Consider the following 15,100-nt stretch of genomic DNA (forward strand, 5'->3'; position numbering starts at 1 on the left):
CCCCAAGGGCAGAACGCCTGCCTGGAACCAGGCCCTCGCTGCCCACTCCGTCTGCATCTCCCATGGAGTCCCGCCGTGGCCGGAGAGGCTGAAGGAGTCACGCAGCCACGAGGGGAAGGCCGCCTGCCCACGGCGTCAGGGCCGGGGTGAAGCCCGCAGGTGGGGCCGGCCTCTGGGTGGGCCCCTCAGTGCCCAGGGCAGGCTGCTCAGCGGTCTTGGGGTTTCCAGAAATGTTCTGCCGGCAGGCGGCCGGCACACGGCCAGGAGCCAGAGGTCCCCAAAGACAGGAGCCCCGGTCTCTGCCAATCTGGGGATGCCGTGGATTTGGGACTGTGGACGGTGAAGGCCCCCAGAGCTGCTTCTGGCCTCCCATAAAGCAGCTCACGTCCGGGAACATGTATTCCTCCGTGTGGGGCTATCGCTGTGCCCAGCAGCCCCCGCCCCGGCCAGGGTCCTCGGGATCACGAAACAGAGGAAATGGCTTCCAGTGTTCTTGTCCCCCACTAGCTGACATGCCAGAGCTCTTCCTAGCACGGCCACCAGCCCAGAGCATGGGGCTCGCAGGCCACAGGGCCACAGTGTCTGACGAGTGCCCGAAGCCACCTCCACGCGGCCACCCGGCCGGGACTGCCCAGTGTCCACGTGAACAGGTGCCCAAGAACTGTTGTACGCGTCCCAGGGTGGGACCAGATGGTCTCGTCTGCCGGTCACCTCCAGCTGTGGACTCCCGACCTCACCACCACGGCCATGGCTCACGGGGCCTGCAGGAGTTGTGCCTGCACGTGAGGTGGGGAGCAGAGGGCGCTGCGGGGCCACGGCCCGAGCGCCAGCGTCCACGACAGTGGACACCAGCGCTCCAACCGCACGTCAGGGCCCCGGACTCCTCCCCAGAGCCTGGCGGCCTGCCCATGACACAGTCTGCATCCATCCTATCCCCTTGAGGACGATCCGTCTGTGACACCGTGGGCTCCCGCACGTGGTGTGTGGGGGTACTTCCCATCCCCCCACTGAACTCTTGGCAATGCCACAGGTCTCTGCTCCGTGGCGTTCCCTCCACAGCCACCTTGTGGACGCTCCAGGCATGGGGCTGGACCCGCAGAACCTGTGCTCCCTGTGCTCCCAGCTGTCCCAGTGCCGTGTGACGAGGACGGGTCTCTGGTGACGCGCCCGTGTGACGAGGACGGGTCACTGGTGACGCGCCCGTATGATGAGGACGGGTCTCTGGTGGCCCTGTAGTCCTGAGCTCAGGCAGCCGCGACACGCACAACGGGCCAAGAGCACGTTTTCTCACTCCTGGAAGCCCGAGGTCAGGCATCCCCCAGGCCTGTCCCCCGTGAAGACGCCGCCTTCCATGTCCTCACGTGGTCGTCCCTGCGTGCATGTCTGTTCCGGTCTCCTCTCCTCATGGGGACACCAGTCCTAATGGGCCGGGGCCACCCCGATGACCTCATTGAAACTTAACGGGTGTTTAAAGGCCCTCCGTCCACACAGTCGTGTCGGGGGTTAGAGCTTAAACACGCTGATTTGGGTGCCGCAGTTCTGTCCATAACATACCTATTTGGGAAGAGAAGGTCACACGGTGACCAGGGGCAGCCCAGGAGTGTGGCCGCGCAGGCCTCAGGGAGCTGGCGGACGGGACGGGGGCAGGGCCACACGCCTGAGCCGGGGAGCGTGGGCTGGTGTCATGCCCCGTGCCACCAGGCAGCGTCTAGCAGTCACCACCTCACGGGTCTCCGGTCTTCCGGGGCCTGTGTCCGAAACCGGCTTCCCAGGAAGTGGAGCCCACGCTCTCAGACGCTCACGTTTTAATCATTTGGTCCTTCTGCCCTGGCTTAATTAGCTCCGCGGTCCCGAGCGGCGTTTAAATAGATCGCAGCGACGACAATCACTCCTCTTTGGGACTGAAGACAAATGTATTTTAACCTGAGCAAGAATTCTGTAGACGGCGGCTCCGTGACGGGAACATGGCTTACCTCGCAGACCACACGAGCGGCGCCTTACAGTGTGTGTCTGGTCCCCACAGGCCCCTCGGGGCGCACCAAGCATGCTGGGGACGGAGGCCATTGAGTCTCACCAATACTGGGCGTCAAGACACCTGCTCGCGGGCGCGTGTCCCATGGAGCCGTGTCCCAGCACCTCAGCCTGGCTTCCCGTGTGGCCAAGTTCAGAGTCACTTCTGACGCGGTCCCTCCTAACCGCTGTCCCTCCTCGCCTGCAACCCCGTTGACTTCTCAGCCCAGCTGCTCTTTCAGGCCCCACGTCCCTGCTAGGGGTCCCAAGACCCCCTCCCCCAGTCAACACGGCTTCACCCTCGGGGCCGCTGAGACGGGAGCCTCACCCTCTAGGGACCGCCGGGCCCTGCAGGCATCAGCTGGGTTGGGCGGCTGCGTGGGCCCGCCCCTGCCACCGACCCACTTCTGCCGCTGCGTCCGCAGATGCTGAGCTGCTTGGAGCACATGTACCATGACCTGGGCCTGGTCAGAGACTTCTCCATCAACCCCATCACGCTCCGGAGGTGGCTGGTAAGTGCGGGCCCCCCGGTGCCCCTCGAGGACAGTGTCATCTGGTTGCCCAGCAGCGGAGCACCCACGCACCTTCCACGTGGCGCTGGGCCTCCCACACACGGAGGGACGTGCCCACGAGCGGTCCGTGAGGACGTGCAGCCTGTGTCTGTCCGTCTCCTACCAGAGCACACAGGGCCCCTCAGCTGCTGCTCTGGAGCACGAGAAAATAGGGGGAACTGGGAGGGGACCTGGGAGGGACCGGCGAAGCGAGCGTGTGTGTGACGGTCGTGGGATGTGCGCGCGTGCGTGGATGTCAGCGTGTGTTCAGTGAGTGCAGGACCGTGTGCGTGCGGGTGGGGGCGTGTGGGAGTGTGTGTGTTTGGCCACAAATTACTTTAAATAAAGTGCTGCTTGGAACCAAGCATGGACAGCTTAGATGTTAAATACTAAAATGGGAACAGGTGTGAGGAGGGCCGGGACCCAGAGCCGCTCCGACAGCCCCCCAGCCGTGCCCACAGCATCCCGTCCCCACGTGGCTCCTCATGTCCACTCGTCGCCCCTGCCCTTGGCTGCAGGGTGGCTCCCCCGGGCCTCCTCGCCCCTACCTCCAGCAAGCCCGGGAGTGCTGCTGGGCTCTGGGAGAGCGCCCCGAATCACCAGCCACCAGCCGGCCCATGGAGGGGGGTATCCGCCTGGGGCAGCTGGGGCTGCAGGCCGTGGCCATGGGCATCGGGGCCTCCGTCTCCCGCAGCTCTGCGTGCAGGACAACTACAGGAACAACCCCTTCCACAACTTCCGGCACTGCTTCTGCGTGGCCCAGATGATGTACAGCATGGTCTGGCTCTGCGGGCTCCAGGTGGGTCCCTTTCGGGGGGCGGGCACCTCGCTCGGGACGCGGCCCCCACCTGCGCCCGCCCTGGTCGGCGCCCTCATGGGGCCGCCGCTCTGCAAGAGGGGCAGGTCCCCCCCCACCCCGCCCCTGGGCCTTCCTCCTCCTCAACCGCTCCCACTCTCTCTCTGCAGGAGAAGTTTTCCCAAATGGACATCTTGATTCTAATGACGGCCTCCATCTGCCACGATTTGGACCACCCGGGGTACAACAACACGTATGTACACGATCTTTCTTTTTTCCCCTTTAAAGGGCTCTCTGGTTATCAGAGTGGCCTTTCCAACTTACAACGCAGGCCGGAGGCAGGTTGGAGCTGTGGGCCGAAGGCTCAGCAGCCCCCAGCTAGCCCCCACCCCGCCCCGTAGGACACAGCTCCCACTCTGCGGTTGGCTGGGTCCAGAGTCTCAGCCTCCCGGGACAGACACTCCAGCTTCCCAAGCCCCCAGGGGCTGCCACGCTGCTCTGGGGCCCACAGCGGCCTGCGATCTGCCCAGGCAGACCAGGGCCCTGCGGTGCCAGACCTCCCCTCCCCCCGACGCAGGCATGATGCCTGCCCCTGACGGCCTCGTTCTCCGGACCCCCCCCCCAGCCTGTCTGTAGCAGGACGGAGGCAGAGAGGGAGTGCAGAGGGGAAGTGGGTGGGAGGGGTCCCAGGCAGACAGGCGAGGCTCCACAGAACAGCGATCCAGCCCCATTCTGGGGGATACCACATGCCAGGCCGTGTGGCCCGGTGACGCAGCTGTTCGAGCAGGTGTGTGGCCGAGAGCTCACCGTCCCGTCTGACGGCAGACCCCCACGGTGCAGGCACCCATGCCCCTCCAACGAGGGGGCTCCGTGCACGTCCACTCCCTCCCTTCACACGGGAGACCATGTGCGAAGCCCAGTCCAGCCCAGGGTCGTAGCCGCAGCTCAAAGGGGAAGACACGCCCTGGTGCCCCTCCCCCGCCAAACACCTGCCCTTTGCGCAGAGTGACGATGTGGCGAGGGCCCAGAAGGAAGGGCTGAGCGCCTTTGGGGCTCCGTCCCTGGAGCCAGGAAGTGCTGCTGGGGGTCCAGCTGGCAGGGCTGTTAGACCTTGAGGGCATCTGGGGAAAAGGGCGGCAGGAGTCAGGAGAGCCCGGGGGAGCGCGTCCCCACGGGTGCCCAAGGCTCCGTGTGTTCTCTCCTCCGATGGCAGGTACCAGATCAACGCCCGCACGGAGCTGGCCGTCCGCTACAACGACATCTCGCCCCTGGAGAACCACCACTGCGCCGTGGCCTTTCAAATCCTCGCCCGGCCCGAGTGCAACATCTTTGCCAACGTGCCGCCCGACGGGTTCAAGCAGATCCGACAGGTGTGTGGGGCCAAGGGCCCCCTGATGGCACGGGGTCGGGGGGGAGACGATGAGCACAGCCCCAGGGCAGGACCCCTCACTCCAGCGGCAGAGGGCTGCTCTCCCGGCCCCACCCCTCCCCAACAAGGCCAGCGGCACCCCCAGGAGAGGCGAGCCCTCCGCACGTATACACGGGACCCCGAGGACCTGCATCTCACCGAATCCCGTGAGATCCGTCCTTTCTCCAGCCCGCAGCCCGGGAGAGTGAGGGTTCCAGAGGCTGGTCAGTCACCGGAGGGCCACCATGAGTTCGTGCAGCCCTGGACAGACCCACCTGCTGCACCCAACCTACCAGAAACTGGCTGCTTCCCGAACGCCCCCTCGACCCAGTCAGCCCCACCGCAGGTTCAGACAAGTGCTGGGGGAGGGGACGCCACCCTCCGGTCCTGAGCCACATTCCCACTCCCTGGGAAGTGATGCCCCCTTCCCCGCTGAACACAGCTCTGGGTGCTGCTGCCTCTGATGTTTCCGGGGGAGGGAAGAGACCAGAAGGACCCCTTAGAGGAGTGCGTGGGTTGAACCGTGGCCCCCTTCCGCCAAAGACATTGCCCCGGACCCCGTGAATGTGACTGGGCCCGAGAAGAGTCCTTGCTGGTAGCTGAGTTAGATCTCTGGAGGGGATTAGCTTGGGTTATCCAGGTCGTCCCTAAATCCGATGACAAGTGTCCTCAGAAGAGACAGAAGGGCGGATGTGCGTGGAGAGGAATGCCGCGTAACCCAGTGGCAGAGACGTGGACCCGAGTCAGGGAGCGCCTGGGGCAGGTGGGAGCAGGAAAAGTCAGGAAGGACACTTCCCGGAGCTTTGAGACTTCTGGCCTCCGGACTGTGAGGGGGGCCTTCCTGTGGGTCCCCGTCATCCTGCGAGTGGCGCGCATGTGGCAGCCTCAGGACACGCGTGCCGGGGGCCATCTCCACGTGGAGGAGCCAGGCTCTGCGGTCCCACGGATGAGACCCTCACCCGCTCGATGCCTCAGGGTCTGGCTTCAAGGTGCACCTGATAAAGACAGGGAGTCCGGGCTCTCCCTCCTGGAGATCTGATGGCTTCCCTCCATCGAGAACCGCAGCCTCGTAAACCAGGGTCACCCGTCGGCCCTGCTTCCGGGAGCTCAGTGCACAGGGCAGTGCCGAAGGTCGGTCATCGTTGAGTCACCAATTCCCAGCACAGCTGTGTCCCCTTCATCTGGGGCCTTTCCTGCCTCTCTCCCCCCGCTCTGGGGTCTCCCGCCCGGGGGCCACAAGAGTCAGGATGAGCCGAGGTGCGTCCTTCTCCAAAGTGCGAGAAGGGGCAGGTCACGGCCCTGACACGGCAGCCCAGGGAGGATCTCCTGCAGGGACCGGCCTGGAGACACCCAGCAGCCGGGTCCCCCTCATGCGCAACCCGCCCCCAGGGGACTGTCAGAGCAGGACCCGACTCCTTGCACCGCCTGCCAGAGGGACACAGGAGGCTTGACCTGCCTCCAACACGGGACTAACAGGAAAATGAGATTTTCTGAGCATAAAATCAGTTGTCCCAACTTCATTTAAAGACTTTATCTATTTATTTAGAGATAGAAACCCCGAGCCCGGGGACGAGCAGAGGGAGAGGGATGGGCAGACGCTGTGCCAAGCGTGGGGCCCCGATATCATGACCCTGAGATCATGACTTGACCCAAAGGCAGATGCTTCGCCGGCAGAGCCCCAGGCACCCCTGATTTCAGTTCCACACCGGACGCTGCAGCTGTTTTCTGGGGAAAGTACAGCCCCCCGTACAGCACAGAGGTGTGTCCTCTGTTCTGTGAAATGTGTGCATTTTCAGGGTGCACAGAGAGTCACGGCTTCAAATCCTGTTACTTCTGCTAACAGGGTAATAAAATATATCTTAAAGAACCACCACATCCTTGAGGTGTCTGAGTGGCTCAGTCGGTTGAGGTCCTATCTCAACTCAGGTCTTGATCTCGGGGTCGTGAGTTCAAGCCCGCTTTGGGCTCCACACTGAGCCTGGAGACTACTTGAAAAAAAAAAATTAAGGAATCATGGCATCGTCGTTCACAACTGTGTTAGTGGAACAGTGCTGACCAGTATGACCGGACTCTGATGGCTCCCAAGCAGCGAAGGCACAGACTGGATAACGGGAAAAAGTCTCCCAGAAAATCATTCTTGACCTCGACGACACAGTGGGAAAGGAACAGCCATATTCCTGGATTCCGGGATTGAAGGGAGGCCTTCGTCCTTGCCGGAAAGCCGCCGTCACAAGGAAGCATGGTACTGAGCCTCCCGCCTCCGAGCGAGCAGGCCCGGCCGGGCTGCCTCCTCCCGGACCCGGCACTCGGGGCACACTCACGGCGCCTGGGTTTCAAACCCCACCTCCCCTCGCCAGCCGTGGCCTGGGAGGCTCCCAGCCTCCTCCAGGCTCCGCTTCCTCATCCTGAAAATGAGGACGCTGATTCTCGGAGACACACGTCAAGTGGGCACGGGGACCAGCCGGGACCCCCCGGCGCAGGGGCTCAGCCCGCAGCCGGCACTTGCGGACAGACGCTGGGCCGGTCCCCGGGATTAACATTCTGCTTTCGCTTTTCAGGGGATGATCACATTAATTTTAGCCACTGACATGGCAAGACACGCAGAAATTATGGATTCTTTCAAAGAAACGATGGAGAATTTTGACTACAGCAACGAGGAGCACATGACCCTTGTAAGTAGCTTATTTGAGCTCATTCGGGGCTGGTGGGGGAGTCCCGCCCTCCGGCCCAGGCTGGGAACCGGGGAACCCCGACCCTCGCTTGGCCCTGGAGCGAGGCCTGACTGACGTGGGCGCCCGGTCCCAGGCTGGCCTGGAAAGCCCCCAGCGAGCCGGTGTCCCGGTGAGAGGCGGCGCGTCTGGTGCTGTATCTCATTCCGGCTTGAAGGCAGTGAGTGGTGAGGGCAGCCCTCCTTGCTCTGGTTTGCTGAGAACAAAGCCCGCCCCCCCCACGAAGGCACAGCCCCAGAAGGCCCTCTGCACGCCAGCTTCTGGGCGGGCGGGTCAGGGATCCCCAGGGCCCCTTCCCGGCTCACCCCTCCCCGAGCGGGGCCAGGCGTCCAGAGAAGGGGAGCTCTCCCGTGAGGACAGCCCACCTGCGTCTGCGCCGCGCCTGCCCTTTTAAGAGAAAAACACACAAACGCCCTTCCCAGCCTTCAGGGAAGGGGTGACGCTGAGCCTAGTCTGGGTGTGAGGCTTTCTGGCATCACTGGTGGTCCCCTTCCATCCCTAGAAGCTGACGGACAGGACAGCCCTCTGAGATCGGGCTGCCCTGACCACCCCGTCCCCAAACCGGAATTCTAGCAACACAGAGAATGTGCGGGGCAGGGACCTCACATCTTCCATAAGTAACAGCAGGAGAAAGTGGCCCCGAGAGCCAGGGCCTCCCCAGGCTTCCCTTCATGGAGCTGGACATGGGGAGACACAGTCATGTTGGAGGGACAGCCTTGCTCCTGAAAAGCCAGCGGCGTGTGGGAGGTGCTGTCCCCCACGGCAGGGCGAGGAGGAAAGACGAGTAGGCCGTGCCCCTTCGGGGCTTCCGTGTTCCCTGTGACACGTGAGGAAAGGCCCTCGCAGGCGGGAGGCCAGAGGTCGAGTCTTCCGGACGATGAGCCACACGGAGCGACCATCACTCCTTTACTGCCTCCTGGCTGTTCACACAAGGGGGAGCAGAGTGCTCTCTGCCCCCTCACAGAGTGAGGGCCCGTGGGCAGACCAGGGGCTCGTGCGTTGGCCAGGGAGCCCCCCAAGCACCCACTACTTGGTGGACTGGGGGGCTGGCAGCGGAAGAGGGGAAGGCCCCAGAGTGGAAAGGGTCAGAATGGATTTAGGGCCTCCGCCGACACCTCCAGCAGCAGGCCTGGGTGCTGTGCCCCATGTGGCCGGGGCCTGAGGTCCCAGCACGGCTCCCTCCAGGACGCAGCGCCCGGGCGGTGCCCCCGGCCCCAGGCGAGCTTCCCTGAGGCCTGCCGAGCAGGGCCCTGTCACGGCCTGAGCTCTGGAGCCACCTCTCAGAGCCTGGGATCGACTCCCGGGCTCGATAAGGAAGGGGGTGATCAGGGACAGGGAAAAGGGCCACTGGTCACCCTGGGGTTCAGCGAGGGGCCGGGCCAGATGCTGAGCTGAGCCGAGAGGTGCGCTGCAGGGTCAGGCTTCCCAGCGGCCTCCCAGAAGACCAGGTGCAAAGAGCTCAGGCCCACGCAGGGCCCACAAGCCCTCGCTGGTGTGTCCGGGGGGACTTCCTGCTGGGTCACCTTCAGACCCCGATCGGGGCCCACGCTCTGTCCCGGGACGTCGGTGACCCCTGGGGACCGTCGCATGCTAGAGTAAGGCCAGGCCGCACGGATCTAGCCTTCCGGCCGGTCCTGAAAACACTCACCTTCGGGCTTAGTGGACACGCTCTGGACGCGACCGGTCATTCTAAAGGGCCCACATCAGGCCCAAACCTCAGCAGGCCCAGAGGGCCAGTCTCCTGGGATGAAAGTCACCCCCTGGGGAGGAAGTGGCAGCCGGCGGCCGAGCTGGGGGACACCATCTGGCGCGGGCGGCGGCCAGGAAGGCTGGAAGGAGCAGGACCAGGAAGGGGAGAGGCTGGGGGGAGGGAAGGCTTCTCCGGAGTGGTGGCTCCAGCAGAAAGGGCAGGGGCGCCGGGCAGAGAGTGCGGGTCCCCAGGGGAGACAAGGGCCCGGGAGCAGAGGGCGGAAGCCCACACCGCCTTCTCCCGGGGGCGGCAAGTCCAGACCCGGACAGCAGCCGCGAGACCCGCTCCATGACGCACACCTGATCCCGGATCTCTCCTCCAGCTGAAGATGATTTTGATCAAATGCTGCGACATCTCCAACGAGGTCCGTCCGATGGAAGTCGCGGAGCCCTGGGTGGACTGCTTGCTGGAGGAGTACTTCATGCAGGTAAGAGCGACCCCCACCCTCCAGACACCCCGCCGCTCGGCTTGGCCCTTTCCAGGCTCCGAGTTAGAAGAGCGACGGAGGGTACCCAGGGGGACGAGCGGAGCAGGTCCCGGATGGTTTCCCCAGCCTCCAGGAAGCCCTCGCAGCAGGTGCACACCCAAGATGACCGGGTACACCCTGACACGGGAAAGACGGGGGCAGCCTGGGACAGCGGGCTCTGGAACCCGCCACCCGTGACCAGCGACTGAGCGGCTCGTGGGGCGGACAAGTCCGGCGAGTGGCCCGAAAGAGAAGCGGCAGAGGCAGGAGGGCCCCGGGGTGGGCAACACCAAGCAGTCGGCGGTCACTGCCAGCCCTAGGGAGGCCCTCAGAGGACCCAGCCGGCCCACATGGGCCGTGCCAGCCAGCCAGCGAGGCAGACCCCAGAAGGAGGCCGGGGGGCCTGCAGGCCGCCTCTGCCACGCAGCAGCTGGGTATCACGCTGCACGGGCCCGTCCCCGTGCCCCGTCCCCACGACCACCCCACACGCCCTCTGAACGGTCCAGTGGCCGCAGCAGATCCCGCCTCCCTCCCTGTCGCTAGTTTGGCCCCTCGGCAGAGCAGTCTGGTCGGGTGAGGCCTGGGAACGCGCCCCGAGCCCTGGGTCCCCAGAGTCCACAGTGTTTCTCTCTAACGCTGCGGCCGGTCCCCTGCACCCCACAGAGCGACCGCGAGAAGTCCGAGGGCCTTCCCGTGGCCCCTTTCATGGACCGGGACAAAGTGACCAAAGCCACGGCCCAAATTGGGTTCATCAAGTTTGTCCTGATCCCCATGTTCGAAATGGTGACCAAGGTGAGTGACTGTCACCACGTGCTGAGGACGCCGCATTGAGAGATACACACGTGCGCACACACATTCCCACACACGCCCGTGTGCGATCTAAGGTGGGACCCAAGGCCCCTCCGCCAGCATCCCTGGAGCCCGCACCCTCTGGCCTCCCCAGCTCGTGCCCCCCGGAGCCACCACCAGGCCCTCCACTCCCAGGGCCCCTTTGCTTCAGAAGACCCTCCTATCCGGCCCCACTCTGCCCGGCACACGGCTGTCCCCAGGTGGATTTCAGCAAGGAGACCATCTCTGCCTCTCCCCTGAACCTTCCCGGGGCTCCCCATGCCCCCGACACAGGGAGAGCTGCCCGCTCATTGCACACAGTCCCCGCCGTCCCTGCATGCCTCTTGCAGGACGGTCCTCCCCTTTCTTCACACCTCCACCTCGGAGGGCGCCCATTCGGCAGCCTCGGCCCCGTGGCCCCTGCCAGCCTTCCAGAACCACCTCGGTGCGTCCTCCCGTAAACCCCATTCCCTGCTACTTCTCTGGGGACCTGCCTCCCCATACACTCCTTCCTGGGACTTCCAGGCCTTTATCACGGCCAGCGGGTGCAGGGGCGCAGGACTGCCACATGGGCACTGCCCTCCCCCCTGCAGCAGGACTGGGATGTGACCAGGGACCCACGGAAGCCATTCCAGGGCTGAAAGCTGCGTGCGCAGGGTTCCACGGGGCAGGGACAGCAGGGCGGTTGAGGCCACGCCACGGGAAGGGTCTGGTTCCTCCAGCCACAGGCTGTCAGGAGACTAGCGGCAAGGCTGGCATCTGGACAACGGACATTCGGGGACAGGCGGGCCGTGGGCAGGTCCGTGGAAGTGAGAGAACAGAAACAGAGTGGGCCCCAGAGGTGGGTGGGCAAGGGGGAGGCCTGCGGGTCTCCAGGAGCCACGGACCAGACAGACTCAGAACCACGGTCACCGGAGACCCCACGGCAGGTGGCAGCCACCGTGTGGTCCCAACCCCCGGTGTCCCAGACGCTTTCTGCCGCCCTAAGAGTGACAGACTGTGACCCCGTGTGTCTCCCCCAGCTCTTCCCTGTGGCGGAGGAACTCATGCTTCAGCCTCTGTGGGAATCCAGAGATCGCTACGAGGAGCTGAAGCAGCTGGACGACGCGGCCAAGGAGGTAACACGTGCCACGTGAGAAGGGTGGCATTCCTCGTGGCGGGAGGAGAGCTCCTCTCCACGCCCCGGGCGCCGCGGTGGGGGGCCCCCTGGACCGGAGCTCATTTCCATTCCCCCAAAACCCGGACCCCAGAAAACCAAGAAATCTATACCCTCCATGAGACCGAACTCCCCTGACACCCTGCGGCCCTTGGAGGGGTCACGCCGCCCCGGTCATCGTGCTGTAACTGGAAGGGCCAGGATCTCTCCGCGTCTCGGGCTCCCTCAGAGCAGTGCCCCGGCCCCGTGTGTGTCCCTGTCCTCCCCCTGCCCCAGGCTGACCTTGCTCAGGGACAGGACAGCGGGGCGAGTCTCTCCCCACAGGACAGAAGCCACCATCCACATCCCGGAGCTCACACACGGTGGCTCGGCCGTTCAGGGTCAGGGTGCTATGAGGTCCGGTGCTGTGTCGGGAAGGTCAGCTCACATGCTCAGAGCCGGTGCACAGGCGGCTGCACAGCCTGGGCCTCGGTGTGTGCCCGTCTCTCCTCGAGGACCCCTGCTTCCTGAGACCCACGGGGACCCCCCCACTGGATGTCCAACCACCCGCGGTGTGCCTATGTGGGTCCGCCGCTGCCCCTCTCCCCGGGGGCCCTGATGCAGCCTGAGCAGTGTCCCTGCTGCCCCACACTTGTCCTGGTCCGGCCTCGGCCGCGCCCCACACCCCACCACATTTGGTCTCTGCCGCTCCCTTCTGTCAGGGCTCCCAGTTATGGTGCCCCCGGCCTTGCTGCTGGGAGCCCCTGTGCCCCGCTGAGCACCGGGTGGCCTCCCAGGCACCCTGTGTCGCTCTCGTCCCCCAAACTGCGGTGTGTACAACGGTCATCAGGAACTGCCTGCTGGTCCATGGGCAGTCCAGACCCGCAGCTGGTTTCTATAGTCAGGTCCCGCTACCAGAAGGTCGCAGAGAGGTCCTGAGACTCCAAAGCAAACAGTACAGACAGCGATGTCTGAGCAGGTGTTCTTGGCAAGGCCCCCGGCAGGATTGCTAAAGCACCTTGGCGTTCCTCTCCCTGCCCCCGAGCCCTCACTATAAAGGCCCCCTCGGACCCCAGGATGCTTTCCTCTCCCCAGAAAGGACAAGCCCACAAAGGAGAAAGGGCTGCGGCCTCCGTCATCACCCCTGCCTGCCAGTCTACGGGGCTCTGCGGCCGGGCGAGCTAGCAGTCCGAGCTCCAGACTGGCCAAGGCGGCGAGGCCTCCGCGGCGGGGGCGGCGCGTGGGTGGGCAGGCGGCTGCCAACATCCGTGTCGGTGACGCTTGTCAGCATTTCAGTCAGCGGGAAGCTCTTCAGCAGATAAGGGGGCACTCGTGGGCTCCCGGAAGCTGACTGCCACCTGCTCTGTCCTGCCTACAGAAGACGGAGGGCCTGACGTCCGGGGACACCGACGCCCCCAGGGAGGGAAGCCGCGACGGGAGGAAAAGCGCAGAGAGGGCCATCCTGAATTGATACCTTGGTGCTTCCGGTAAGTCAGCCGGACGCGGGCGGCAGTGACGGTCTGTGGGGCGGTGTGGAGGACAGAGGAGGGGGCAGAGAGCGCGAGCGGCTCACAGCATTGAAGTAAGCGAGACTCTCACTCCTCGCCCGTAGTTCATAGACCTCAGCTCGGAAGGAAGGGGACGCGCTTGGCTCTCAGCACAGCATCGGTCAGAACATTCGGGCCACCTACAAGGGAAAGCACGTGAAAGCTTCCCAGAAACGCGGTGTCGCTTACACGGCTGTGAGCGCAGGCCGTGCACCTGACGTTGGCCGCTCACTTGGCCCGTGTCAGAGCAAACCAACCCCTTCAGTCTGACAGGTCACTGGAGAGAGTCTCGGCGACACAGCGTGCCAGGCACAAGGCATGGGAGGCAGGGTCCGACTTTGTATGGAGGGGCAGGGACAGGCACGGGCCCCTGACAGACCCCGCTGAGCTTAGGACAAGCAGACTGACCTGCACAAGTGTCTCCACCTCTCTGAGCCCCAGAGCCTGACTCTCCCCTCCAGCGGGAATAATCTCGTTACTATGGTTTTGTCCAGTGAACAAGCAGAATGCAGGGTCGCCTCCCGTGCTCGTAAACACTGGTATTTCGTCTCCCGGGCACATCGTATTTTCCAGGGGTTCAGAAGAGGGATCAGAATTGTTTATTTGGCCTAAATGTGCTCGACGGCGCGTGCGGTGTGCAGGAACTGTCTACAGTGCCTGTGACGTCTGAGAGCTCCCGCCCGTTTTCAGTCCCAACAGAAGCTTTTCGCTCTTCCTTTTCCAAGCAGGCGGAGCCTGAAGAAGGCATTTCAGTCACGGGTGGCAGTTCTGGACCAGGCCGGCCGAGCCTCGTGGGAGCCGACAGAGCAGGGGCAGCGGACTCTGAGGGCCTGACCCCACAAGACCGTGTTTTCTAAGAACTGTTTTGTTCACTGATACAAAAAAAAAAAAAAAAGGAAATTCATGATGCTGTACAGAATTTTTATTTTTAAACTGTCTTTTAAATAATATATTCTTATACGGAAACGGGTATTGTACTTTTTTTGGTAGCGCTCTGCATCCTGGGGCTGCTTCCGGCAGTCCCCGGAGCCCCCCGAGCCCCCAGCCCCACGCGGAGATGAGGAACTGTGCTTCCCCCACACGTGTATCCCAGACCAGCGCTCCCGTGTCACGTGTCGCCCCATCCCGTGTAAATTCACGATTAAACCTCAGGCGGTGCCCAGAGCGTGTCCTGTTTGTGAGCAGCAAGGGGCGCTGGCGGCCGTGTGCGGGGAGGCGTGGGGCCGAGGCGGCCGTGGGACACGGGTGTGAACACCCCACCAGGCTGATGCCCACACACAGGGAGGTGGACACTGACCACCTCAAACCGCAGACTGTGCTCAGCCCGTTCGAGGGTCTCAGGGGAGGAGAGCCGTCCCTTCTTCCTGCCTTTGTTTTGGGGACAAGCACTGGAGACATTCGGGGTGGACTTGTGAGCATAAAGGGAGACTCGACCCCTGCTGAATGGCAGTCGGGCTCTGAGGGGCAGCACACCCCCGAGCCCTCCCCGGTGCCCCGAGTGCACTCGGAGCCTCGGTGCATCCCGGGCCTCGCACGTCCCCTCTGCCCCCTCCCCGGACGGAGGAGGCTCCGCTCGGAGAAGTCTGGAAAGGCCCTGCATATTCTGAGCTCTGTCAGCATTTCCTCTGGTGTAACTAGCGTCCTTCACACATTCATTCCCTCTCGGCAAACTCCGCACACTTCTCCCCGTCCCCGAGTTTCATTTCTGCTGTGACATTTTGTGACATTTTGCGTCACTTCTTGAATCCAGGGCAGTATGAGCGGGGCCTTGGGCTCTCTCCCCTACGGTCTTGTGTCTCATTTCCATCCCGCTAAAGCCAGTGCGGGGGCAGCTCCGGTGACAGGACACGACCCCAGCAGGCAGCCCACTGGCCAGGCAC

The 15,100-nt window shown here is 63.9% G+C and overlaps 1 protein-coding gene across 1 annotated transcript in view; it reads left to right on the forward strand.

Moving 5' to 3' along the window:
- Positions 1-14,086, forward strand: part of LOC111155736 (phosphodiesterase 9A) — an 82,059-nt gene extending 67,973 nt beyond the window's left edge. The window contains exons 10-19 of the mRNA XM_022516103.1: positions 2,436-2,522; positions 3,256-3,360; positions 3,528-3,610; positions 4,571-4,727; positions 7,324-7,437; positions 9,567-9,671; positions 10,374-10,502; positions 11,561-11,656; positions 13,052-13,160; positions 13,946-14,086. Coding sequence (XP_022371811.1) covers positions 2,436-2,522; positions 3,256-3,360; positions 3,528-3,610; positions 4,571-4,727; positions 7,324-7,437; positions 9,567-9,671; positions 10,374-10,502; positions 11,561-11,656; positions 13,052-13,144 — 969 coding nt within the window. The 3' untranslated portion in view covers positions 13,145-13,160; positions 13,946-14,086. The remainder of the gene's footprint in view (positions 1-2,435; positions 2,523-3,255; positions 3,361-3,527; positions 3,611-4,570; positions 4,728-7,323; positions 7,438-9,566; positions 9,672-10,373; positions 10,503-11,560; positions 11,657-13,051; positions 13,161-13,945) is intronic.
- Positions 14,087-15,100: the final 1,014 nt, after the last annotated feature.

The sequence above is a fragment of the Enhydra lutris genome, unplaced genomic scaffold (genome assembly GCF_002288905.1).
Source record: "Enhydra lutris kenyoni isolate GAN:26980312 unplaced genomic scaffold, ASM228890v2 scaffoldscaffold43, whole genome shotgun sequence".
Taxonomy (NCBI): Eukaryota; Metazoa; Chordata; class Mammalia; order Carnivora; family Mustelidae; genus Enhydra; species Enhydra lutris.